At 38.2% G+C, this 27559-nt stretch overlaps 2 protein-coding genes across 2 annotated transcripts in view; one reads left to right on the top strand and one right to left on the bottom strand.

The window, feature by feature from the left end:
* The window catches only part of WASF1 (WASP family member 1), an 88404-nt gene extending 87216 nt beyond the window's left edge, over positions 1 to 1188 (bottom strand). The window contains exon 1 of the mRNA XM_065889236.1: positions 792 to 1188. The gene's annotated coding sequence lies outside the window, so the exon portion shown is untranslated. The remainder of the gene's footprint in view (positions 1 to 791) is intronic.
* CDC40 (cell division cycle 40) overlaps positions 226 to 27559 on the top strand; it is a 57081-nt gene continuing 29747 nt past the window's right edge. The window contains exons 1-4 of the mRNA XM_065889235.1: positions 226 to 475; positions 1781 to 2001; positions 20119 to 20205; positions 26211 to 26340. Coding sequence (XP_065745307.1) covers positions 343 to 475; positions 1781 to 2001; positions 20119 to 20205; positions 26211 to 26340 — 571 coding nt within the window. The 5' untranslated portion in view covers positions 226 to 342. The remainder of the gene's footprint in view (positions 476 to 1780; positions 2002 to 20118; positions 20206 to 26210; positions 26341 to 27559) is intronic.

Genomic DNA, 27559 nt, shown 5'->3' with positions numbered 1-27559 from the left:
AGATGTGCTTTCTTTTCACCATTATTCCAGTTCATCATCCGCAAGTGCAAGAGAAGGCGTCAGAGTACCGAAGCTAGGGGGCATGCTACAGCAAGGGGAAAAGAAAAATGGGAAAGGTGCAATGGATGCTGCAGAGTTGAATAATTATCCGGGTGGCACAATGGGCGAGTCCTGCTGACATCGGAGCTGGGTGAGCAGCTCCCTAACTCTGCTCAAGGCACCCCCCTCCCCATAGCAGGCATCGGAGGCTAGAACCGCGCTTGGCCTCCTCTTCTAGCGAAGAAAGAGATCCCCGCACTCGTTTTACCGTTGTCTCTTTAGACACAGACGCGCGGCGCAAAAATGCAAACGCACCAACTGGCTTTACAGAGCCTCGGGCACGTTATCTCGAGCGGGGCTTCTCCGGCCCCGGGTGCCGCAGCCTCCCCCAGAGCGAGGAGGCACAGGGGCAGGCCGCGGGGGCAGGGGCTCTCAGGCGGTGGCACCTAAGTAAGACCCGCAGTCTCCCCGCCTAGAGCAGCCTCGGGGCGGTCCCCGCAACCGAGCCCCAGGTGCGCCCGCCGGCCGCCGTGTCCCTGGGTACCCAGCCGGGCCGGCGGTCTGGCTGCCGAAGCTCTGGAAACCCGCGAATGGGGGTGGGGGCCGTCGCGGGGTAGGCGCGCCCATCCTCGCAACCTTTGCTGGGTTAGTGCTCCACGCACACCTCTCTCCGTTCTGGCCAGTGAGGAAGAGTTCCTCTCCTGGCACCCTGTCCCCCCAAAAACAACAATTCCTAAGAGACTCGCGCTCACCGAGGAATCTTGAGGGGCTCTAGCCTTACCCCTTCTTCATGCTTCGGCGGTGGCCGCCGGTCCCTCTCAGCTCCAGGGACTCCACCTAGAGCCTCCAGGATTGTCAGGCTCCCCGGTGGAACCCGCTGTGGGCAGCGGCCGAGGCACCGGGCCACAAGGAACGCCGCCTGCGACGACCGCCGGTCACCGGACCCACCGTGTGCTCGACGCGCGAGCGAACAACACCGCGAGCCGCCGCCGCCGCCCCCCAGCTGCCCCCTCCCAGCGCGCGACTCTCCACAACCGGGCTCGAAGACCCGCGCCTGAAGCAGGGGGAACCGCAGGACTCTGGCCACCTAATCCCCCATCTTTCCCAAAAGGAGCTATTCCCCGCCAGTCAAGGTCTTCCCACTTATGATTCTCACTTTCCTCTTCAGCTCCCAGTGCCCAGGTGCATCTGTGGTGGGAAACTCAGCCCCCACCCACTCACCCATCAGTGGGGGAAATGAATATCTCTCTTCCCCCCCCTTTCCTGAGGCTTTATGGTATTGCCCAATCCTCAGTTTGGGGGAGGGGGACGGAGAGAACAGTGCTTGGCCAGGGAATGAGGAAAGATGATAGCCAATTGAATGAACCTACCATTCAGGGGCGGGGTCAAAGAGGGGCCTGCCCACCCCGCCCCGCCCCCTTTATCTAAACTACAGTTCCCATCGTGCCTCTCCCTCTTCCCGCCGCGCGGCACGCCGGAAGCGTAGCACTTCGAGGCCTCAAGGTATTTCGGAACTCGTAGTCTTTAATCTAGCCGCAAAGGTCCCGAACGTTATAAGCTATTATAATTCTATTTCCCTAAGTAAATGTTTCAAAATGCCAAGTCCTGTTGTTCTTATTCTAATACTAATTAATATATTGTAATGATTGTTTTAAAATATAAACGATTTCATAGGAAAGGAGCTAAATAATGTGTGTCATGGCAATCTGTCAGGACCTGAAGCTACTCCTTCTTCCGCTAGGGCCTGGTCTCCGCAGAGTGTCTGTTGCCGTCATGTCGGCTGCGATCGAATCTCTGGCTGCTTCGTATGGTTCGGGTTCAGGGTCCGAATCGGACTCGGACAGTGAGGGTGGACGGTGTTCGCTGCCAGCCGCGGACTCCCTTATGCACTTGACTAAATCGTCTTCAGATAAGTCCTCTCTGGCAGTGGCGGTGGACTCCGCTCCGGAGGTGGCAGTTAAGGTAAGCGTTTTGGCCACTATTGCGGGGCTGGAATTGTCGGTTTCTGCTCCAGAATCCGACAGTAACTTGTTAGGCCCCGGGTCACCTCGTCCTCAGTCCTGAAAGGTAAGTGGCTAACGCTTGGATCTCTTCTTCTCCCTACATGCATCCTCCTTGGGAGAAGCTGGGAACTGGAAGTTCAGGACAGCCCTGCACTCCCTGCTCTCGCCTCCCACCTTCAGAAAGCAAGCGGGAAGAGGGGGTGAAATTTGAATTTATGGATTAGGATGTGGCCTGGATGGAGTAGGTGTAACAACATAAACAAAGGTAAATAAGGACTTCCCAAACTAGAGTATGTGCCCACACTTGAAGTGAGCTGTGGCCTGGCTTTGTTTTGTTTTTGACGTCAGAACTAAATTCTGAACCCGGCTCCACCACTTGTTTGAACTTGGGCAAGTTGTACAACGTCCTCAGTTTCCTCACCTGTACAATGGAGATATAATTTTAAAAGGACCTATCTATATGAGAGGACTATTGTGACGATTAAATGAAATGATAAAAATAAAGCTTGCAGCAGAGATCCTGGTATCTAATAAAAGTGCATATATAAGTCAAGACAGTGAGAAAAGGCCTTAGATTTAAGAAACAGTGTGCATGATCCCAATTGAGGAAAGTGATAGAGGGAGAAATTGAGTTATATAGTTCCTTTAACAAATATTTATTGAACACATGTTACTTGCCAGGAACTGTTCTAAGGGCTGAAGACACAGAGGCAAACAAGCCAGACATCTTTGACATCATGATTGCGTACATTTTAGTGGAAGAGGCAGCCAATAAAATATGAGCAAATAAAGTGGTTACAGATTGGATTGAGTACTGTAAAGGAAAAAGAATTCCGTGAAATAGAGTTCAGTGATGAAGAATAAGCTAGGAGAATGACTTCTGTAGATTGGTCAGGGAAGTCCTCTTGCAAAAGCAGCTTTGAGGAACAGGAAAAAGCCAGCCAAGTGCACGATAAGGCAAGAGTTTCCCAGCAAAAGGAGACAGCAAGCCTTGAGATGGCAAAGAGCTTAGTGTGTTTGAAGAACTGAGGAAAGGTCTGTGTGTCTAGAGCTGGAGAAGAGCATCCACCAGTTGGTAGTAGAGGCCCAGTAGAGCCCAATGGGGGTGATCAGGAGCTGAAGATGTGGTGACGGGAGGCAGTGTGCAAAAACTCCTTTGTATTTAAGATGTTTCCCAGTCTAGTGATAGTGATATACCTGAGTCTTTTACAGGCTTTTAGTGAGCTATTCATGGATTTTACTTTTTACTAATGAAAATCGAGTATGAAAGAATGCTTAGGATCCTCCTACTTTTATAACAAAACAAACTCCCCAAACTTACACCCCTCCTCTAGCAGCCTCCTGAGTCTTCATTCTTTTCACAGCTCAACTTTTTGGAGCTCTCTCACTTTATCTCATTTTCTCCTCAACTCAATGCAGCCTTGCCCTAGCCTCTTGGGAAACTTACTCTCCCTGAGTAATGTCACTGGCCTTCCAGTTGTCAAGTTCTGTCATCTGAGTTGAATATTTGCATCAAGTGACACTATTAAATTGTTCTTTTTTGAAACTTTCTCTCTTTTTGGCTTCCATGGGGCCATCCGCAGTCTTCTGATCCCCTGTTCTTCTGCCCTCCCTTTCAATATTAGTGTTTCCTGAGACTCTGTCCTTAGTCCCCCTGTGTACCCCTCATACTCTCCAGGCCTTCAACCTGCAGTGCTCCTGATGACTTACAGGTGAACACTGTGAAGTGGTTGGCACAGGCTCTGGAATCAAGACCGCCAGCATTCAAATCCTACCTCCAGCAGTTACCCAGATGGTGACCTTGGATAAATTAGGTGCTCTGTGTCTAAGTTTTTTCTCATCTGTGAAGTAGGGATAACACTAGTAACTATCTCATGGAGTTCAAGATTTGTCATAAAGCATGTGCCAGGCACACTATCCTTATCCAATTCTAAACTCCTTGCTAGCTTCAGAACTATTGCCGTCTCTCCCAGGATAGCTCTCAGGCACCTCCAATCCAATGTGCTAAAAAATTGACATTTTCTTTCCCTCGGGATCTGCTTCACCTGTTTTTCCCATTTGGATTAATGACCCCACAACCCACCCATTAGTCCAAGCCAAGAACAGAGGGGTCTTCCTTTTCTCTTCCTTCTTCCTCAGCCCCTGAAGCTAGTCATTCAGCTGGTTCTAACATTTCTGCTTCATTAATTTCTCTCAAATCGACTCCTCCCTTTCCATTTTTACTGACACAGCCTTACTTCATATCTTCCTTACTTCTCTCAGGAGTCATTCTTGACTCTTCTTTCTTTCTGAACCCCTGCTATTGGGTAATGGGTCCTGTTCATTACCAGGACCCCATTACCCAATAGTACCAATGATGTTTATCAAATCTCTCTTTCCTCTCTTTCCTCCTGCCACTGTTCAGATTCTTATAATTTTTCTTCAAGACAATTATAATAACCTTCGAACTGGTCTTTCTACTTCCTCCATTCTTGTCTCCCAGTTCCATACCCACTTTTCCCTTCACAATGCACTCAGAGTGGTCTTTCTAAATTCCAGTGTTACCATATCACTTCCTTGCCCCAAGACATCCTGTTGCCTGCTGGGTAATTTTTGAGTTCCTTATGAGACCTGCCATTCTCCCATGCTGAACTCTCTACAAAGCACCCAAAGCCTGTTTTCTTTTTTTCTCTCAAGTTTTTGCCCACGCTAGTCTCTCTGCATGGAGATCCCTTGCCTCGTGCCTCCCCTCATCCCACCCCCATCCTTCAGTCTCACTGCACATATTTACTCTGTCTACCTTAGCTCCCTTTCCACATCTCAGTTATAGCACTTGCCACATTGCTGTGATTTGTTAATTTTTTTCTTTCCCCTGGACCAGACCCTGGCGACCAGAGATTGTTGTGTTTATTTGTTTTCATGTCTTCAATGCCTAGTACACAAGATTAAGAGAAATACATTAGGTGAGAAAATGAATGAAAGAGTAAGTGAAAACCAAAGTCTTGAAAAAGCATGTATGTTGAGATTCAAGGTACATTGATTGGGTGGGAGTGAGAGGAAGTCTCTAAAACTCAGTTCAATCACTTCAAGTTATAAGTAAGATAATCCAGGAGGAAAGACTGAATAGGTATCAGAGGTCCATTAGAAGCAGAGCTGGGGCTAAACCCCACAGTGATCTGGTTTCTATGATGAGAGAGTAAAGGATATTGATCATCGCTAGTTTGTTAATATGCTTTTAAAAAAGCTTATACCCAGTAAATTTAATGACAGAAAAATGTCCAGGGGAGGAGATGTGAAGCATACAAATAAGTTCATCTGTATTTGTCAAATTGTATTGTGACTAATAGCAAGCATTCTGGCAAAGTATGAACTTATGTAATGTTTTTAATCCATATCACTGAACACTAATGAGATTTCACGTACCTTATAGGTGATTTGATTTTATTTTTTGAAGTTACTGTTGGGTTGTCTTTTTCCTTTTGATCTGTAGGAGATCCTTATATATTCTGGATACTATCCCTTCGTCAATTATGTGTTGCAAATTTGTGGCTTATTATGGATTGTGGTTCCTTTTCCTTGTTGGAGAAATTCTTCCTTTTCCCAAAGTCATAAAAATATCCTCCCATTTTGTCTTTTGAAAGCACTGTATTTTTGCTTTTTCCATTTAAGTCATGACTCCACATGGAATTAAGTTTTGTGTATGGTGTGAACATTTTTAATAATATAGCTCGATCTTTGGTAGGGCTGTTCTACCTTCCCCACCCCCACCCCACCTCCATCCTTTTTTGTTGTTATTCAAGAATGTCTTGGCTATTCTTGTTCCCTGTAACTCTGTTTACGGTTTAGAATTAACATGTAAATTTTGCTAACACCCAGGTGGGATTTTGTTTGGAGTTGGGTTGACTCCTAGATCAATTTGAAGACAGTGTTATATCTGTTCATTCATTTAGGTCTTCTTTAGGTTTTTAATTTCCTTGAAGTTTATAATTTTCTCTATCAGTATCTTGAACAGTTTTGTTGCAGATATTTCTAGGTGCATCTTAGTTTTATGCTATTATAATAATAAATTGTGTTATTTTTTCCATTATTTAATTTTTAGACTGATCTTACTACTTAAATAATGGTATCAGCTGCAAACATGACAGTATTTTTTTCTTACTTTCAGTCCTTTTTTCTTTTCTTTTTTTTTCTTGCCTTGCCATGATTGCTAAGATCTCCAGAAAGACCAAAAATAAAAAGAGGGGAAAAGAATATATCAGGCAAATTCCAAGAAGAAGAAAATGGCATTGGTTGTATTAGGGTCAATAAAATAGACTTTAGGGCTTCCCTGGTGGCGCAGTGGTTGAGAGTCCGCCTGCCGATGCAGGGGACGCGGGTTCGTGTCCCGCTCCAGGAGGATCCCACATGCCGCGGAGCGGCTGGGCCCATGAGCCATGGCCGCTGAGCTTGCGCGTCCGGAGCCTGTGCTCCGCGATGGGAGAGGCCACAACAGTGAGAGGCCCGCGTACCGCCAAAAAAAAAAAAAAAAATAGACTTTAAAACAGAAAAAGGATCACTTCATAATGATACAAGGTTCAGTTCACAAAGAGGTACATAACAATTTTAAATTTATATGCACCTAATAATGTAAGCGCAAAATATTTAAGCAAAAGTTTTTATAACTATGAGAGAAACTGACAAATCTACAATTACAGCAGAAGATTTTAATATACCTCTTTCAATAATTGATAGAATAAGCAAAACAATATCAATGATGACACAGAAAATTCAAACAACGAAATTAGCAAACTGTATCTGAAGGGTATAAAGGACATGGCACTCAATGCAGAAAACTGTTTTCAAGCAGTAATAAAACATTTTTAAAAAACTGACCATATACTAGGCCAGGGATTGGTAAAGGGCCAGATAGTAAATATTTGGGGCTGTGCAGGCCACATACAGTCTTTGTCACATCTTAATGTCTGTCTTTCCCTCTTTCTTTCTTTTTTTAAACAACCCTTTAAAATGTAAATATCTTACATTTACTTAGCTTGTTGGTACAAAAGCAGACTGTGGGCTGGACATGGCCCAATAATTGTAGTTTGCCAACCCCTGTACTAGTCCATAAAATAAATCTCAATACATTTTAAGTCATATAATCACATTCTCTGACCACAGTGCATCTAAGCTAATCAGTCACAAAAAGATAAACTATAAAATTCCCACATTTGAAAATTATAAATTGTACTCAGTAAACCATGGGCCAAATTTTTAAAAACTAGAAAATATTTTGAACTAAACAATAAGAAAACAATGCTTATCAGAACTTATGAGGTACAGCCATAGTAATAATTCTTTTTTCAAGTATAGTCTTAAATATACATAACAGTATAGAAGAAATGAGCATAGAATATCTTTCCATTTTTTGTATCTTTTCAATTTTTTTCATGAATATCTTATAGTTTTCAGTGCATGTATCTTTCACCTCCTTGTTTAAATTTGTTCCCAGATGTTTTATTGTTTTTCATGCTATTGTAAATTGGATTGTTTTCTTAATTTCTCTTTCTAGTGGTTCATTGTTAACATATAAAGCAACAGACTTTTGTATATTGATTTTGTACCCTGCAACTTTACTGAATTCATTTATTAGTTCTAATAGTTGTTTGGTGGAGTCTTTAGAGTTTTCTCTATATAAATGATGTCATCTGCCAGTAGTGACAGTTTTACTTCTTTTCCAGTTTGGATGCTTTTTATTTCTTTTTCCTGCTTAAATTGCTCTGACTAGGACTTAACAATACTATGTTTAATAAAAGTGGTGAAAGTGGGCATCTTGTCTTGTTCCTGATCTTAAAGGAAAATTTTTCATCTTTTTGCCATTGAGTATGATGTTAGCTGTGGGTTTGTCATATATGGCATTTATTATGTCGAGGTACATTCTGTCTATACCTGCTTTGTTGAGACTTTTTATAAGGAATGGGTATTGAATTCTGTCAGATGCCTTTTCTGTGTCTTTTGCGATGATGTTTATTCTTTGTTAATGTGCTGTATCACGTTGATTAATTTGTAGATGTTGAACCATCTTTGCATCCCTGGAATAAATCCTACTTGATCGTGGTGTATGATCCTTTTATTGTATTGTTGAATTTGGTTTGCTGACATTTTGAGGATGTTTGCATTTAAGTTCTTCAGGAATATCGGCCTGTAATTTCCCTTTTTTGTGGTATCCTTGTCTGGTTTTGGTATCAGGGTAATGCTGGTCTCATAAAATGAATTTGGGAGCATTCACTCTTCTTCAATTTTTTGGAAGAGTTTGAGAAGGATAGGTGTGAAACGTTTCAATATTTGGTAGAATATTGAAGCCTTCTGGTCCTGGAGTTTTATTCTTTGGGAGTTTTTTGATTACTGATTCAGTCTCCTTACTAGTAATTGGTCAGTTCAGATTTCCATTTCTTCATGATTCAGTCTCAAAGATTGTATGTTTCTAGGAATTTATCCATTTCTTCTAGGTTGTCCAATTTGTTGGCATATAGGTGTTCATAGTAGTATCTTATAATCCTTTGTACTTTGGTATCAGTTGTAACTTCTCTCTCGTTTCTGATCTTATTTATTTCATCCTCTGTTTTTTCTTAGTGAATCTAGGTAAAGGTTTATCAATTTTGTTTATCTTTTCAAAGAACCAGCTCTTGTCTTTTTCTTTCTGTTGTCTTTTTAGTCTCTATTTCATTTATTTCCACTCTGATCTTTATTATGTCCTTCTTTCTACCAACTTTGGGCTTCATTTGTTCTTCTTTCCTAGTTCCTTTATGTGTAAAGTTAGGTTGTTTATTTGAGGTTTTTCTTGTTTCTTGAGGTAATCCTATGTCTCTAACTTCCCTCTTAGAACTTCTTTTGCTGCATCCCATAGATTTTGGTATGTTGTATTTCCATTTTCATTCGTTTCAAGGTATTTTTCTTTTTAATTTCTATTTTGATTTCTTCATTGACCCATTGGTTGTTCAGTAGCGTATTGTTTAATCTCCACATATTTGTGGTTTTTCCAGTTTTCTTCTTTTAATTGATCTCTAGTTTCATACCATTGTGGTTGAAAAGATGCTTGATATGATTTCAGTCTTCTTAAGTGTATTGAGACTTATTTTGTGGTGTAACATATGATCTATCCTGGAGAATGTTCTATGTGCATTTGAAAAGAATGTGTACTCTGCTGCTCTTGGATGGAATGTTCTGTATTTATCTATTAAGTCTATCTGGTATAATTATTGATTTTCTTTCTGGATGATCTATCCATTAATGTAAGTGGAATATTAAAGTCCTCTACTATTATTGTATTCCTGTCAATTTCTCCCTTTAGGTCTGTTAATACTTGCTTTATATATTTAGGTGCTCCTGTGTTGGGTGCATAGATATTTACAAATGTTATACCTTTTTGCTGGATTGACCCCTTTATCATGATGTAATGTCCATCTTTGTCTTTTATTAGTCTTTTTCCTCTGTATTTGTTAAGGGCCAAACTCAAAAGATATCTTTATATGAATTTCTATTTTTTCCTCAGCCACTTAAACTCCCATTATAGAAAGTCTGTTTATTTCTATTTTTTGGCAAAAAACCTATAACATAAATTGATAGTTTGTAATAATGGTTGATATTTATGTCTTATTTATAGTTTACAAAGTGCTTTCACATCCATTTTCTTATTTGTATAACAGTAAGAAATGTGAAAAGGACTAAAAGGTAAATATTATATGATTTTATTTTCAAATTACTTTGAATCAACAAAAGGTAGCATATTTAAACTTATTTGACTCATAGGGTACACTTTACTTACTGCACTTTAATTTTTATGGATAATTAAAGCTGAATAGAAATCCTTTGTAATTCTCTGGTAATTTCAATTGCATGCCTAATTGTTATTGAACTCCTCATGGGTATTAAAACAAGGTTGTGGTGTTGTCCAAGTTTTTCTAATTAAACGTAAAATTAATAACTCTTCATTTTCTGAGGAGTTGTCCAGTTTGTTCTATAATTTTAGCAGGGGCCAGAGATGGGGACCTAGTTATATTTTTATTAGTTGCCACATTGCTTTTTAAGAGTAGTTCTTTTAAAATTGTATTTTGCATTTAAAACTTGATGTCTTGTGGTACTCTGTTCAAAATAATTCAAATTTAGAATATTTAAAATACCCTTAATCAGAAAGATCTGGTAAACCATATTATAAAGTGGTTCTAACAACTGTATTCTAAGAAAGCCATTGGGGAAGTATGAACACGGCTAAGCCTCTTGTTATTATAAGCAGTTTATCCTTATAAAAGAGAGAAAAGCATTTAATTTAGTTTTTATGCAGTTTAACTTTGTGGTACTTGGTTTTGCTACTGAGCCCTAGGTAGATACTCTCTCTAATCAATGAAGATTGGGGTATGCTTTCTAGGGTAATATAGGTGGCCCAGCATTTGAACCCCCTTCCTTAATAGTCTTAATGTAAACAGCATCCTTCCCTGCCTCCTACCTTCAGAAGCTGGAAACCCGGATTCTATCCTCCCAACTCCCTTTCAGCTAAGGTTTAGGACTATAATTTGGGCTCTCAGGCAGATGCACCCACCTAAATTCTAGTCTAAAGCTAATCCACAAAGAAGCAAAGAAAAAGAATATTTTAAGTGGCAGTGATGACTCCCAACACTAAAAGATTAAAAGAAAATTAAAAGATCATCTGTGATCTTCGCTAGCTTCAGATCTATCATCATCTACTCCCAACATCTCCCACCAACTCCAAAAATCTATCACCCATCACCCATTCTTGTCTTTGTAATCTCTGTTTCATCTCAGGGAGGATTCTCCTTCTCTTTTCAGAGGCTAGTTGGTTGTATCCTGGATTATCTCCCCTCTCACCTCTTCCAGAATGACCATACCTTTTTGATCATTCCCTCATTCTTATCGTATGTTTCTCCCTACTTGCTCCTTTCCTGTAGCTTATGATTGACTAAATCTTTGGCTTAGCCTTTTCTTTAAAAAGGAAAAAAGTAAACTGAATTTTACCCTGAAAATCCTTCAATCTGGTACCCTATCTCTTCTTCTTTACTGCCAGATGTCTTGAAAGAGCAAAAATATTGATGTCTTTTTTTTTCTAAATCCTCGGTTATACCTCTGCCCCTTGCAACTGGCTCTCCATACTTCACCCCGCTACTAAAATTGCTCTGGCAAAGGTTTTCTGTGACATAATTGCCAATTTCAGTGATCTTTGGTCAGCCTTCATCCTCTTTAATTTCTCTAGGAATTTGACATATCTTTCTTCAGTTTAATTTAACAAATATTTATTGAACATGCGCTTCATGCCCTGCATTCTACTGGGCAGTAAGACTATAAAATATAAGTAAAAGTCATGTGCAACAAATAATGTATCACAAGGGCTATTAGGAGTTATGTGTAACATCTCTTAGGACTGTGGATGAAAAAGCCTTTTTCCTGAGCCAAGAGGAGGGGCGGTATCAGGGAAAAGAAGAAGATGACATATTATCAGATAGCAAAGGGAAATGCATAAGGAGCAAAGTAACATTGCCAACAACACAGGAAGCATGAAAGTGCTTGATATTTTAAAAAGTCAGCAGTTAGTCTAATATGGCAAAAATGGGGGTACGTTAAAGCAGATAAGGACATGCTATAAAAGACCAGGCAAGATATGAAGTCTGAACTAGGATGGTGGAGAAGGGAAGGTGGGAGGAGGGTTGCTAGAGAAATATTTTAGGGGTAGAATCAGTAAGACTCAGTGCCTAATTTGTTCGTGTGTGACAGTGGAGTCATGGGGAAATGGTATCTTGTGTTTTGGACATACCAACGTGTTTGATGCTGTGGTATATCCATAGAATGAAGTTCAGTAGGCCGTGAGATATGTGGATACAGAGGCTAGGTATGGTCAAGGCTGCAGATAAAAATTTGGGCTGGAAATTGAAGTCAAGAGATAAGATAAAGATGTGGACAAATTTGAAACAAGAGAGGAAGGAGTTTAAGAGAGTCAGACCTAAAGGACTCTGTCTTTGTAAAGTAGAGAAACTAAGTCACCTGCTTTGGTGGGGGGTGTTTTAATAGTGACAAAATTTTGGAACAATAACCGTGTGCCTATAGGATTACTTTACCTGTCAGTTTTCTATCTTTGGTCATTACCTGGTCTAACTCTACGAGATTTTCATTTGTCAGTGGCATTGCTTCTTCTCCAGCATCAGTGTCAACTTCATGCTTTTCTACCTGTTTTGCAAAATTTGCGATGTTACTTTGCATTATCTTTGCATTATGTTTACAGATATATCCTACATCCGCAAGTGGCCAACAAAGATGGTGACATGATAGGAATAGTTCTAGGGGGTTAAGGCCACATTTGTGCATACAAAAGCCAACTTCTGTAGCTTTTTTTTTTTTTAACATCTTTATTGGAGTATAATTGCTTTACAATGTTGTGTTACTTTCTGCTATATAACAAAGTGAATCAGCTATATGTATGCCTATATCCCCATATCCCCTCCCTCTTGTTCCTCGCTCCGACCCTCCCTATCCCACCCCTCTAGGTGGTCACAGAGCACTGAGCTGACCTCTCTGTGCTATGCAGCTGTTTCCCACTAGCTATCTATTTTACATTTGGTAGTGTATATGTCAGTGCTACTGTCTCATTTCATCCCAGCTCACCCTTCCCCCTCCCCATGTCCTCAACTCCATTCTCTACGTCTGCATCTTTATTCCTGTCCTGCCCCTAGGTCCATCAGAACCATTTGGTTTTTTTAGATTCCATATATATGTATTAGCATACGGTACTTGTTTTTCTCTTTCTGACTTACTTCACTCTGTATGACAGACCCTAGGTCCATCCACCTCACTACAAATAACTCAATTTCGTTTCATTTTATGGCGGAGTAATATTCCATTGTATATATGTGCCACATCTTCTTTACCCATTCATCTGTCGATGGACACTTAGGTTGCTTCCATGTCCTGGCTATTGTAAATAGTGCTGCAGTGTATATACCCTGAGAAAACCATAATTCATAGAGTCATGTACCACAATGTTCATTGAAGCTTTGTTTTTTTGATATTTAGCTGCATGAGCTGCTTGTATATTTAGGAGATTAATCTTTTGTCAGTTGCTTTGTTTGCAAATATTTCCTCACGTTCTGAAGATTGTCTTTTCATCTTATTTATGGTTTCCTTTGCTGGGCAAAATCTTTTAAGTTTCATTAGGTTCCATTTGTTTATTTGTGTTTTTATTTCCATTTCTCTGGGAGGTGTGTCAAAAAGGATCTTGCTGTGATTGATGTCATAGAGTGTTCTGCCTATGTTTTCCTCTAAGTTTTACAGTGAGTGGGCTTACATTTAGATCCTTAATCCATTTTGATTTTATTTTTTGTGTATGGTGTTAGGAAGTGATCTAATTTAATTCTTTTACATGTAGTTCTCCAGTTTGCCCAGCACCACTTATTGAAGAGGCTGTCTTTTCTCCATTGTATAGTCTTGCCTCCTTTATCAAAGATAAGGTAACCATATGTGCGTGGGTTTATCTCTGGGCTTTCTGTCCTGTTCCCTTGATATGTATTTCTGTTTTGGTGCCAGTAGCATACTGTCTTGATTACTGTAGCTTTGTAGTATAGTCTGAAGTCAGGGAGCCTGATTCCTCCAGCTCCGTTTTTCTTTCTGAAGATTGCTTTGGCTATTTGGGGACTTTTGTGTTTCCATACAAACTGTGAAACTTTTTGTTCTAGTTCTATGAAAAATGCCATTGGTAGTTTGATAGGGATTGCATTGAACCTGTAGACTGCTTTGGGTAGTATAGTCGTTTTCACAATGTTGATTCTTCCAATCCAAGAACATGGTATATCTCTCCATCTGTTTGTATCATCTTTAATGTCTTTCATCAGTGTCGTATAGTTTTCTGCATACAGGTCTTTTGTCTCCTTAGGTAGGTTTATTCCTAGGTATTTTATTCTTTTTGTTGCAGTGGTAAATGGGAGTGTTTCCTTAAGTTCTCTTTCAGATTTTGTGTTGTTAGTGTATAGGAATGCAGGAGATTTCTGTGCATTAATTTTGTATCCTGCTACTTTACCAAATTCATTGATTAGCTCTAGTAGTTTTCTGGTAGCATCTTTAGGATTCTCTATGTATAGTATCATGTCATCTGCAAAAAGTGACAGTTTCACTTCTTTTCCAATTTGGATTCCTTTTATTTATTTTCTTCTCTGATTGCCTTGGCTAAAACTTCCAAAACTATGTTGAATAATAGTGGTGAGAGTGGGCAACCTTGTCTTATTCCTGATCTTAGAGGAAATGGTTTCAGTTTTTCACCACTGAGAACGATGTTGGCTGTGGGTTTGTCATATATGGCCTTTATTATGTTGAGGTAGGTTCCCTCTATGCCTACTTTTTGGAGTTTTTATCATAACTGGTTGTTGAATTTTGTCAAAAGTTTTTTCTGCACCTGTTAAGATTATCATATGGTTTCTTTCCTTCAATTCGTTAATATGGTGTATCATATTGATTGATTTGCGTATATTGAAGAATCATTGCATTTCTGGGATAAACCCCATTTGATCATGGTGTATGACCCTTTTAATTTGCTGTTGGATTCTGTTTGCTAGTATTTGGTTGAGGATTTTTGCATCTATGTTCATCAGTGATATTAGCCTGTAGTTTTCTTTTTTTGTGACATCTTCGGTTTTGGTATCAGGGTGATTGTGGCCTCGCAGATTGAGTTTGGGAGTGTTCCTCCCTTTGCTACATTTTGGGAGAGTTTGAGAAGGATAGGTGTTAGCTCTTCTCTAAGTGTTTACTTGTAAAGCCATCTGGTCCTAGGCTTTTGTTTCTTGGAAGATTTTTAATCACAGTTTCAATTTCAGTGCTCGATTGGTCTGTTTAAATTTTCTATTTGTTCCTCGTTCAGTCTCAGAAGGCTGTGCTTTTCTATGGTCCATGTCTTCCAGGTTGTCCATTTTATTGGCATATAGTTGCTTGTAGTAATCTCTCATGATCCTTTGTATTTCTGCAGTGTCAGTTGTTACTTCTCCTTTTTTGTTTCTAATTCTGTTGATTTGAGTCTTCTCCCTTTTTCTCATGAGTCTGGCTAATGGTTTATCAATTTTGTTTATCTTCTCAAAGAACTAGCTTTTAGTTTTATTGATCTTTGCTTTTGTTTTGTTTCTTTTTATTTCTGGTCTGATCTTTCCTTCTGCTAACTTTGGCGTTTTTTTGGTTCTTTTTTCTCTAACTGCTTTAGGTGTAAGGTTAGATTCTTTGAGATTTTTCTTGTTTCCTGAGATAGGATTGTATTGCTATAAATTTCCCTCTTAAAACTGCTTTTGCTGCATTCCATAGGTTTTGGGTCGTTGTGTTTTCACTGTCATTTGTTTCTAGGTATTTTTTTATTTCCTTTTTGATTTCTTAAGTGATCTCTTGGTAATTTAGTAGCATATTGTTTAGCCTCCATAGGTTTGTACTTTTTACAGATTTTTTCCTGTAATTGATATCTAGTCTCATAGCGTGGTCAGAAAAGATACTTGACATGATTTCAACTTTCTTAAATTTACCAAGGCTTGATTTGTGACCCAAGATATGATCTATCCTGGAGAATGTTCCATGAGCACTTGAGAAGGAAGTCTATTCTGTTTTTTTAGGATGGAATGTCTTATAAACATCAATTAAGTCCATCCGGTCTAGTCTGTCACTTAAAGCTTGTGTTTCCTTATTTATTTTCATTTTGGTGATCTGTCCATTGGTGAAAGTGGGGTTTAAAGTCCCCTATTATGATTGTGTTACTGTCAGTTTCCCTTTTTATGGCTCTTAACATTTGCCTTATGTATTGAGATGCTCCTATGTTGGGTGCATAAATGTTTACAATTGTTATATTTTCTTCTTGGATTGATCCCTTGATCATTATGTAGTGTCCTTCTTTGTCTCTTGTAATAGTCTTTATTTTAAAGTCTGTTTTGTCTGATATGATTATTGCTTCTCCAGCTTTCTTTTGATTTCCATTTGCATGGAATATCTTTTTCCATCCCCTTACTTTCAGTCTGTATGCGTCCCTAGGTCTGAAGTGGGTCTCTTGTAGACAGCATATATACGGGTCTTGTTTTTGTATCCATTCAGCCAGTCTATGTCTTTTGGTTGGAGCATTTAATCCACTTACATTTAAGGTAATTATCAATATGTATGTTCCTATGACCATTTTCTTAATTGTTTGGGGTTTGTTTTTGTAGGTCTTTTCCTTCTCTTGTGTTTCCTGCCTAGAGAAGTTCCTTTTGCATTTGTTGTAAAGCTGGTTTGTTGGTGCTAATTTCTCTTAACTTTTGCTTGTCTGTAAAGGTTTTAATTTCTCTGTGAAATTTGACTGAGATCCTTCCTGGGTAGAGTAATCTTCATTGTAGGTTTTTCCCCTTCATCACTTTAAATATGTCCTGCCACTCCCTTCTGTCTTGCAGTTTCTGCTGAAAGATCAGCTGTTAACCTTATGGGGATTCCCTTGTATGTTATTTATTGCTTTTCTCTTGCTGCTTTTAGCATTTTTTCTTTGTATTTAATTTTTGATAGTTTGATTAGTATGTGTCTTGGCGTGTTTCTCCTTGGATTTATCCTGTATGGGACTCTCTGCGCTTCCTAGACTTGATTATTTCCTTTCCCGTGTTAGGGAAGTTTTCAACTATAATCTCTGCAAATATATTCTCAGACCCTTTCTTTTTCTTTTCTTCTTCTGGGACCCCTATAATTCGAATCTTGATTCATTTAATGTTGTCCCAGAGGTCTCTTAGGCTGTCCTCAATTCTTTTCGTTCTTTTTTCTTTATTCTGCTCTGCGGCAGTTATTTCCACTCTTTTATCTTCCAGGTCACTTATCCGTTCTTCTGCCTCAGTTATTCTGCTATTGATTCCTTCTAGAGAATTTTAAGTTTCATTTATTGTGTTACTCATCATTGTTTGTTTGCTTTTTGGTCCTTCTAGGTCCTTGTTAAACATTTCTTGTGTTTTTTCCATTCTATTTCCAAGATTTTGGATCGTCTTTACTATCATTACTCTGCATTCTTTTTCAGGTAGACTGCCTATTTCCTCTTCATTTGTTTGGTCTGGTGGATGTTTACCTTGCTCCTTCATCTGCTGCATATTTCTCTGTCTTCTCATTTTGTTTAACTTACTGTGTTTGGGGTCTCCTTTTCACAGGCTGCAGGTTTGTAGTTCACACTGTTTTTGGTGTCTGCCCACTGTGGGTGCGGTTGGTTCAGTGGCTTGTGTAAGCTTCCTGGTAGAGGGGACTTGTGCCTGTGTTCTGGTGGGTGGGGCTGGATCTTGTCCTTCTGGTCAGCAGGGCCATGTCCAGTGGTGCACTTTGGGGTGTTTGTGAACTTAGTATGACTTTAGGCAGCCTCTCTGCCAATGGGTGGGGTTGTGTTCCTGTCTTGCTAGTTCTTTGGCATGGGGTATCTAGCACTGGAGCTTGCAGGCTGTTGGGTAGAGCTGGGTCTTAATGTTGAGATGGAGATCTCTGGGAGAGCTCTCATCGATTGATATTACATAGGGCTGGGAGGTCTCTGGTGGTCCAATGTCCTAGACTTGACTCTCCCACCTCAGAGGCTCAGGCCTGACACCCAGCCGGAGCACCAAGACCCTGCCAGCCACATGGCTCAGAAGAAAAGGAAGAAAAATAGGAAAAAAAAAAAAAAAAACAACAGATAGAACCCCAAACCAAATGGTAAAAGCAAAACTAAACACACAAAAATCACAGAAATAAACATACACACACACTCATAACAAGAAAACAAACAAATAAACAAAAACAATAACGAACAGTCAGAACCCTAGGACAAATGGTAAAAGCAAACCTAAACAAACAATATCACACAAAGAAACATACACATACACACTATAGACCAGGGCTTCAGAATATCTGGTCCTTTTTCAAATTTCTCTCTGTTTTTCTGTGAAAGTACTTCATGGTCAATTTGCTTAGACTTTGGTTCTCAGCCTGCAACTTTGGAATCACTTGGGAAGCTTGAACCAATGCCGGGCCTCACTCGGGAGGAATTAAATGAGAAAATATGAGGTGAGGCCTGGCATGAAACTTCTTTAAAGCTTCCTGCTGGACTCCACCAGTCTCTGGAGGCCAGCTTATACTTTAATAGAGGGAGGTAGACAATTAATACATGTCAGGTGATGATAAATATAATAGAGAACAATAAAGCAAGGTAAGGGGAAAGTAGGAAAACTGTGCAGAGACCTGAAAGGAGAGAGAACAGTCATGTGGGAATCCAGAGAAAGAACATTCCAAGAAGAGGAAACAGTAAGTGTGGAGACCCCAAAGCAGGACTGTCTTTTGGTGAATTCCTAGAATAACAAATGAGCCAGTGAGGCTGGAGTAAAGTGAGCACAGGCACAGGGCTAGGTGAAGACAGAAGTTAGTAGGGGCAAGGGACAGATCTGGAGGGTAAATTCTCTCAACCAGTTAGATTCAGACTTCTTCAGTTTATAATAGTGATTTTGTAACTTAAGCTTTCCTGAAATATAACCCATAGATGATATATAACTTCCTTAAGAATTCAAAATATAACTTGAATACCCTAAATTAAATTTTGTAAAGCAACTTTATATCATGTTTGATATGTAAATTAAACGTACTAATAACATGTTTTTACTAGTAAATGCTCAGGCAGAACAATACAGGAAGACAAAAATGCCCTATAAAACTACCCTTGGGAGCCATACTTTCTGAAAACAACTTGGTAATGAGCCCTGTAGTTCTTTGTTAGGCTCCTACCCTAAATGGGGAAACTACCAGAGGGTTTAGAGTGAACGAGTAACATAATTGGACTAATATTTTAAAAGAATCACACTGGCCTCTGTGTGGAGTGAGGCTGTGGGTAGACAAGGGCAGAAGCAGGGAGACCAGTTAGGAGGCTATTACAGTAACAGGTGCAAAATGATAAACTGGACTGAGGTGATAGTGAAAGAGGACTTGAGAAGTGGTTGAACTCTGGGTGTTCATAGAAGGCAGAGGATTTGCTGATGGGTTGGATATACAACGTGAAAGAAAGAGGAGTCAAGGATAACTGTGGCAGTTTCACCTGAACACATGTTAAGGGTGGGATAGTGGTTAATTTAGAGGAGGGTAGAAGGAGTCACTGGGGAAGGGGAGAACAGAAGTTCCCTTTTTGGATATATTAAGTTTGAGATGTCTATTAGACATCCTGGGAGAAAAGATGTTGAGTTAAAGCTCAGATATATAAATCCCTAGAGTTCAAGGGAGAGATCCGGGCCAGAAAATTGTTATATTGTATGTATTGCATGTATTGTTTATGTGGTGGGGCTACACAAAAGATAGACTACCAGTGATTCTCTAGTGGAGATGAGATTTTTATGTTCATTAAGTTAGGGGATGAATTTAATAGTCAATGTAGATTGTTAGACTTTAGATTTAGAAGATTTGGGTCCTGCCACCTCCTTTTGTTTCTCCTGCAGTCCCTAAGCAGGTCCATCTGGGTACATATCTAATAAGGTCTGCTGAATAAAGGAATGCTTCTCCTGAATTTGGAACCAGAAAATCAGGTCTTTTGAGTTCATAAAAAAGAGCTGGACTCTCTTACTTTAGGGCTTTGAGTAGTATTAACTTACCTAGAAATTTTAATTTGTTCATATGGAATAAAGTCAATGTTTTTTGGTTTTTTTTTTTTGCAGTACGCGGGCCTCTCACTGCTGTGGCCTCTCCCGCCGCAGAGCACAGGCTCTGGACGCGCAGGCTCAGCGGCTATGGCTCACGGGCCCAGCCGCTCCGCGGCATGTGGGATCCTCCCGCACCGGGGCACGAACCCGTGTCCCCTGCATCGGCAGGCGGACTCTCAACCACTGCGCCACCAGGGAAGCCCAAAGTCATTGTTTTTGAAAGAAAGAATTTTTGTTATGCATTCTAACCTCTATAACTGTTTATATTACTTTTATTAGTCTTTGATTATTAGACCTATATATAATTCTATACATTAATATATAGAATTATATATTAATCACATAGCACTAGTGTAATCTTCATAAAAGTGATGTTAAAATGGCTAGTGTGACCTTAATGTAGTTTCTAAAATACTTGTCGTATCTTTCATGTTTGTTTGGTTTTCTTGTAGGAAGATTTGGAGACTGGAGTTCACCTTGACCCTGCTGTCAAAGAGGTTCAGTATAATCCTACCTATGAGACCATGTTTGCTCCAGAGGTAAGAAAACGTATTATAGTTAAGAGCGTCTTTTGCTTTATAGTACTTAAATTATACATACGTAGATAAACAGTTGGTGAAATTTTCAATGTTTTCTGATGAAAGTATACTATTTAAACTGTTAGAAAATATATCCTGTTATATGTTAGTTATATCTCAATTAAAAAAAGAAAGGAAAAGATATCCTTCTATTCTCCAAAATTTGAATAGTATGCTTTTGTAAGAATAATATCTAATTCTTAGATGCAAACTTAGTTAACATCTTCCTCTCAATTTTGATAAGGGAGTATTACAAGTTAACCGTGAGGGAAAAAATTTTGGTTGATTAGCATCATTAATGCATAGTATATTATGAAACATCTAGTGACAAATGCTGCTGTGTTAAACATTAAAAAGAGGTACCATACTGACGTGGTCACTGCTCAGAAGTAGTCACACGGTTTATTGCTTGCTCTGAGTCAGACATCTTATGGATTCTTTTTTCTGATGATGATAAATGGTGATGGAAGCATTTAAAAAAGCTGAAGAAGAAGAAGAAAAAAAGCAGAAATAGTGAAAATTGCCCATTTAGGAAAGTCTTTGTAGAAAAGATTAGATTTCTAGGTATTTAGCCTTTAAAAAGGAGAAAAGAATGCTTGACTGACAAGATACAGATATCAGAAAAAGATCATTATAAGAAATAATAACATGGTTTCAGTAGCAGGATCTTTAAGAGCACTTTAAAGATAGAGATGAGGAGCTATATCTTATTGCACCCTGGTGGAGAAAGAAGTACTTTTTAATATTTTTCATTTTTTAGCATATAGTCATTGTCTTTTTATTTTTATTTTTTTTGATAAAGCTGTTTCATGTAATTTTTGCCTGCTTAGGTTTCCATAGTCACTTAAAATATGGCAATGGAAATGTATAGCACAGCCAAGGATGTCAGTGCTAGTGCTCTAGCTGTTCTCCTAAGTGTACAATAAGCAAAAAACTCATTCTCATGCTCTGAGACTGGTACATTTTTTATTTTATTCCATTATTTCCTAAATCCTTATAACCTGTTGAATTATAGGCTGTTTTATATCCCTTGGAACCATTTTAGCACTGGCACGCTGCATGATTTTTTTTTAATGTAAAGTACTTCAATTTAAGCCACTAACTTTAGAAAATAAGAAAATTTGGAAGTGGCATGGTGTATGACATTCCTGTGTCAGTGTATTTTCTATGAAGCCTGTTTTTCTTAAATTTTTAGATCCTATGCATAACTAATATATTGCTGTATGATTAGTTTTCAAAACTTTCAAGAAAAATTCAAAAGGTCAAAAAATTTTTGGTGCTATTGACGAGGCAGTATGTTTATCATTCTCTTTTGGGGATTATCAGTCTAATTTTCTGTTCTTTTTTTTCCCGTGTTAGGGAAGCTCACATTAAATATATCAACTAGTTTATGTCAGGAACATTTCAGTGCTTATTGTCAACAATTTAAGGAAAGAGTGATGGGACTGAAAAGTGAAGAAAAATTATAATTTTTCTAAGGAATTGTCTGTGACATAATAAATTATCAACTTTGAACTTTATGACTAGGGTCTGTATAACTTGGCAAAGTCTGGAAGGGTATTACCAGGAACTTTGCTGGATGAAATTCAAGTTGTCATATTTTGAGAATCCATCATTAGAGACAAGATTTAATCCTTCTTCTCAATCTAATGTTTACCAGAGAGGACATGCTAAGTGCTTTTTTAAAAAAAAAGATGGAGACCACACTATTTCCTATAGTGCCTCTAAAGCACCAGTGAAGTTTAAGGAGAGATTGCATCTTGTTATAAAGATAAAAGTTCCATGAAAGTATTTGTAACTGGCAAATGTTTTTTGAAATAAGTGATACAATCCAGGTTAAGAACATGAGATGTGGGGCTAAACAGACCACTTATTAGCTCTTATGTGACCTTAGATTATCTTAGTTTTTTCACAGGTAAAATGAAGATAATTTCTACTTTACCAAATTATAAGGATAAATGAGATAATATGCGATGTGCTTAGGAAACTGTCTGGCACAGAATAAGCATTTAATAAATTATAGCCTTTATTGTTATTTCTGTTAATATTATTGGCATTGATGGCTAGATAGGCCTTTGTGAGGAAAGATTCCAGACAGAGGGGAACAGCATGAGCCAAATCATAAAATCTAAAGAACAGTAGTGTTTTAGTCATTATCAGCAGAGAGAACGGGATAAGGCTAGAAGAGTACTTTGTACAATCGGTATTGCACAGGCTTTAGGGGCCAAGGTAAAGAGTTTGGTCTTGATTTAATAGATGAATATTTAGGAAGATTAATTTTAAAGGTTTGCATGATGGAAAAGAACAGGGATGGAGACTAATAAAATAAAACTACCATTTAGTACACTATGCCAGGTACCACACTGAGGGATTTGTATACCTTATCTCCTTTAGCCCTCACTACAACCCTATGAAGTAAGTACTTTTATCCCTATTTTATAGTGAGGAATTCAACTGTTAGATTATACTGCCAGCAAGTGCCATATTTGAGGCTTTGAGTCCAGATCATACTTAACAATCACACCATAACTATAAGACCATTTAGAAGGTGCAGTTTTGACTTTATTAGTTCAGTAAACTAACAAATTGGCTATTTTATTTTATAAATTTCTGTTTCCCTCCCAACCAAGGACTTTTCCTAGTTGATCTACCTAGTTATCCAGATAAGCTTTCTCAAATTACAGAAGGAACTTGAAGACATAATAGCCATTGTTTTAGTCTAGTGATTTTCTTCATTTCACTCAATCCTGTTGGATCCGCTTAGAGAAAAGTCTATTTGTTAGCTTCTCTAGACTCATATAAAGCCCATAAGCCTCAGAGAGAATTTCAGACTCCTTAAAATAATATTACTTTAGGAATAGAAAAACTATAAAAGTTTAGAGGGGGAAAATGCCAGTTACCGTTTAAAATCTGGCCAAAAGGGCTGCTATAAATATTAATGTTAGAATGGACTTTAGAAGTCATATAGATCAGCTCTTTTATTTTATAGATGAGGGAACTGAGGCACAAGGTCATAGAACCACTAATAAAATATACTATCGTAATAATTAAACTGTGCTTATGTCTTACAAGATTGAGGTATTCTGCCAATAAAATTGAATTGTGGTGATCTTTTCCAAAATTATAGAAAATAACAAATTAATATGCTCTTCTCACCTTAAACTTTGTTTATAAATGTTTTATACATTGATTACTTCAATGAATATTAATGGAAAACTTAATACAGCAACTTGAGTATATGATTATTTGTTCAGTAACCTGGGTTTTTTTTCCTATATGTGAATTTATGGTTATGATTTCATATAGTCAATTTTTACTTATATGAATTTTCTTAATTCCTGTGATGTTATACTGCTAAGGCATCAACCCTCAAGTACTCTGCCTGCTGAAGACTTGAGAACCACTGCCTTATAATACATGGATCTCTTAGATTTATCAACTAATGTCTTAAATTAAAAACTCTTTTCTCCCAAGTTTATAAATAAATCACTACTTCACTGAGATGAAAGAGGTAAGGTTACTTACCTCAGAAACATTTTCTTTTTTGGTGCAATGTCTGAATTAAAACTTAAATATGTATATTTTATATAGGAGATTTACAATTGTAATTGACTGTGATATAGTTCAATATTATATTAGCTAAAAACTATTAAATACTCATACCTAGTTAACTTGAATATGTATTTTTAAAAATCACTTGTATACAAACTTAGGCTTAGACTTAACTACCAAAAGTCTAAAAGAAGCATTTAGAAATCAGTTTTGTGTATTTTTAAATATGCATCGTTTTGTTTTTTTAATGGTTAACCCAGAATTAAGAGTTGCATATTCACACAGACCAGGAACATCTGAGAGAGTAATTGGTAAGAGCTGAGTCCTGCTCAATAACATTCTCTGCCTTCCTCTGTTGACATGTAATGTCTTTGAGGTCAGCTCCAATAGCTGCCAGTAACCAGAAAGTTAAGGTGAGCCAGAAGTAGATGAGCCTACCCCAGGCAGCTTCCTATATCAGTGGAAGATTTTTTTCTTGTCTCAGCTTAAATATGTATAAAATATAAGCACGTTTAAATTTTTAGACAGTGTTAGGAAGAGTACCACAAGATATACTTTGCTGTAATATATGGATCTATATTCTTATAGAAATCGAAGTTCTTAACACTGAGAATTTTTCTTTAAAAGATGCAGGCAGTTTGATATGTATGACCTGTAGAAGAATTATTCCCTTTTTGTAAAATTTTAATAAAATTAGAATATGGAAATTGTACTTTCCTTTTTTAAATTGGAAATTATAAGCATAACGATTGGTAATTTATTATATGTGATAGGAGTAACAATATAGGCAATGGGGATTTTTATCATTTTGGAATTTTTTACTCCCAGAAATATCACATGCTGCTTTGCAGATGTTAACTGACTATAGCAATTAGATCATCTAGTCAACTTAAGTCATTTTATTATCTTTAATTTTATGGATGTTTTTGTTTTTGTAATAAATTTCATGACTGAATGAAGTTAACTGTAACTTCCAGCATTCAGCAATCTAGATTTTTTCCCCTACATTTCCACCCGTCAGCTCAGGAAGAACTAATACGGGCTATAAAGTCTTGCCCTGTCCTTTATTATAATTTAGAATAAATAGTAATAAAAGCTTTATATATGAATTAGATATCTTAAGATTGAATCATTTTAAACCTAGAAATGGAAGCTGTCAATAGAAAGGAATATTATAATAATTTATTTTCTTCTAAAGCAGAAAAAATTATAAGGCAAATTAACGTTCAAATTCAGATTTTCATGCATAGCATAATGTTGATATGTAGAGAAGACAACATTCTGGTTAAGGAAAGGTCAATAATTTATATTTATGGCTCTGGAAGTGTATCATGGAAAAGGTGATTTCAAATGGTAGTGACCTAAGATGTTCTAATGTTAAAATATTTATTATGACAGTTGACCTTCCAGAATTCAAATAAAAATATCCTGTCTACTTCCACTGTTTCCAAAGTGGGAAGTTCAATTTATTCTTTATTTTTAAAACTGGAAAGAAAAGAGTTGGATCTTCCCAATACCTTTTCTAATAGCATTAGTGACTTTAGGCAGGCAAGGTATGTCATCTTGACCTTTTTCTCCATTTCTAACATGAGAAAGAGAATACCTCTTTAACTTTCCAGAATTTTTGTACAGATCAAATTAAATAACATTTGGAAAGCCATTCTGGAAACTCAAAACATTGTAAACATATAGCTAATAATGGCACTATTTTGTGTAAGATTTTCATAGTGTGACTTTTCAGAATGGAGAAGTTTTATTTACATTTGTAATGTCTTTTCCTAGGGACTTTTTCAAGCACTTTACTTTTATTGTCTATTTCCTATCTTCTGCCCCCAGTGAGACTGATTAATCTTTCCTTCATTAGTGCTTTCTATATGCCAGGCACTATGAAAAGTATTGACGGTTCTAAGTCTCCACCTTTGAGGAACTCATAATCTAGTAGCAGAGAAACATGTGCTTTTTAAATTACATCATGGTACCATTCCAAAAATCCCCCAAATCATCGTTTAGACAAAACTATAGTGTGTCTCAATTATCTAGAGCAACACTGTCAAACAGAACTTCCTGCAATAATGAAAATGTAGTAGCCAGTAATTGTATGTGGCTGTTGAGCTCTTGAAATGTGGCTGGTATGGCTGAGGAACTGAATATTTTAATTAATTTAAATTTCAATAGCCACACATAGGCTTGGGTGAGCTGGTTCCTCTCCAGTCCTGGTGGCTGCCAAACAGTGCTAACCAGCCATTGTCCAGTTGTACTAAACCATGGGAGGTAAGCAGGTTCCCACACAGGTTAATGGGCCCCTGATGATTTAGAGTTAAAAATACATTGTACAACAATTCTACTCATTCTAGCTTTATACACTGAGAATTTGGGTTTTTTTGTTTGTTTGTTTTTCTTTTATAACATTGTAGTTTGGACCAGAAAATCCCTTCAGAACACAGCAAATGGCTGCCCCTAGAAATATGCTTTCTGGATATGCTGAACCAGCCCATATCAATGATTTTATGTTTGAACAGCAAAGAAGAACTTTTGCCACATACGGTAAGATAATACACGAGTTTCAGGTTAAACCTTATTAGAAGTGGGGTGTGTGTGTGTGTGTGTGTGTGTGTGTGTGTGTGCGCGCGTGTGCACGCAATAATCGATTTTATCTTCTGGCTTTTTAAATTTATTAACCTGGATTCCTTAAAAGGGTAGTATGTTTTCTTATACACATCTATAAATATTTATACAAATAGGAAGGTGCACTAATATTTTTAGCTGTCATTCTAAATCTGTTCTGATTTCTGAGTACTAGAAATATTCGTGGTCTTAAAAACAGAACATTCTCTGTTGTACTTTTTTTTTTTTTTTTTGCGGTACGCGGGCCTCTCACTATTGTGGCCTCTCCCGTTGCGGAACACAGGCTCTGGACGCGCAGGCTCAGCGGCCATGGCTCACGGGCCCAGCCGCTCCGCGGCATGTGAGATCTTCCCGGACTGGGGCATGAACCCGTGTCCCCTGCATCGGCAGGTGGACTCTCAACCACTGCACCACCAGGGAAGCCCTCTCTGTTGTACTTTTTAATGAACACTTGTTATTGAATGACTGTTGCATGTAGACTGCTGTTGAAATTGGTAAATAACCGGATAGTGTTAAGAGGTATATTTTTATCTTCTTATGTACTAGTTGACTTTACTCTCTTGCTCAGATTTTATCTCTGAAAAGTTTTCTGTTGATTACTGAGGGATATCAGGAAATGGAATGGCCACACATTCATTGCGTAAAATAATTATATCCTATCAGTGGTGGGATTTGAGAAAGTTAATGTGCATACAAGGCTGGGGATCCCCTCTACAAGAAGATGGTCTTTATAAAAATGTCCTTGCTGATGGTTCCACAGATCTTAGGTCTGGTCACTTATATCAGCTTTGTCCATATTTGGTAGTGCCTTTTCTTTCTCTTCCCATAATCTACATCTGTAGGTTGACAGACACACTGATCACCTTCTGCTTTGAAGAGCTTTTTGGTAGGGTGGGTGAGCAAAGTAACTGAGAATGTTTTTATGCCTGTTGTAGTTGTGATCTTTATGAATTAGTTACTTACGCTGATGTTCTCTTCCCCAAAGAGTAACTGAAAAAGAAAACTTCGAACTTCTTTAACAAGAGATTTAATAATCACATTTTTAGACATCAGCAACATTGTCTCTTATTTTCATTTAGTTTTCTTTGCAGTTAAAATTCTAATACCTCCTCCTTTTATTTCTTATAGGATTTTTTTA

This window comes from Phocoena phocoena, chromosome 12, assembly GCF_963924675.1.
Source record: "Phocoena phocoena chromosome 12, mPhoPho1.1, whole genome shotgun sequence".
NCBI lineage: Eukaryota > Metazoa > Chordata > Mammalia > Artiodactyla > Phocoenidae > Phocoena > Phocoena phocoena.
The sequence above is the reverse complement of the archived record's forward strand: the minus strand, read 5'-3'. Positions and strand labels throughout refer to the sequence as shown.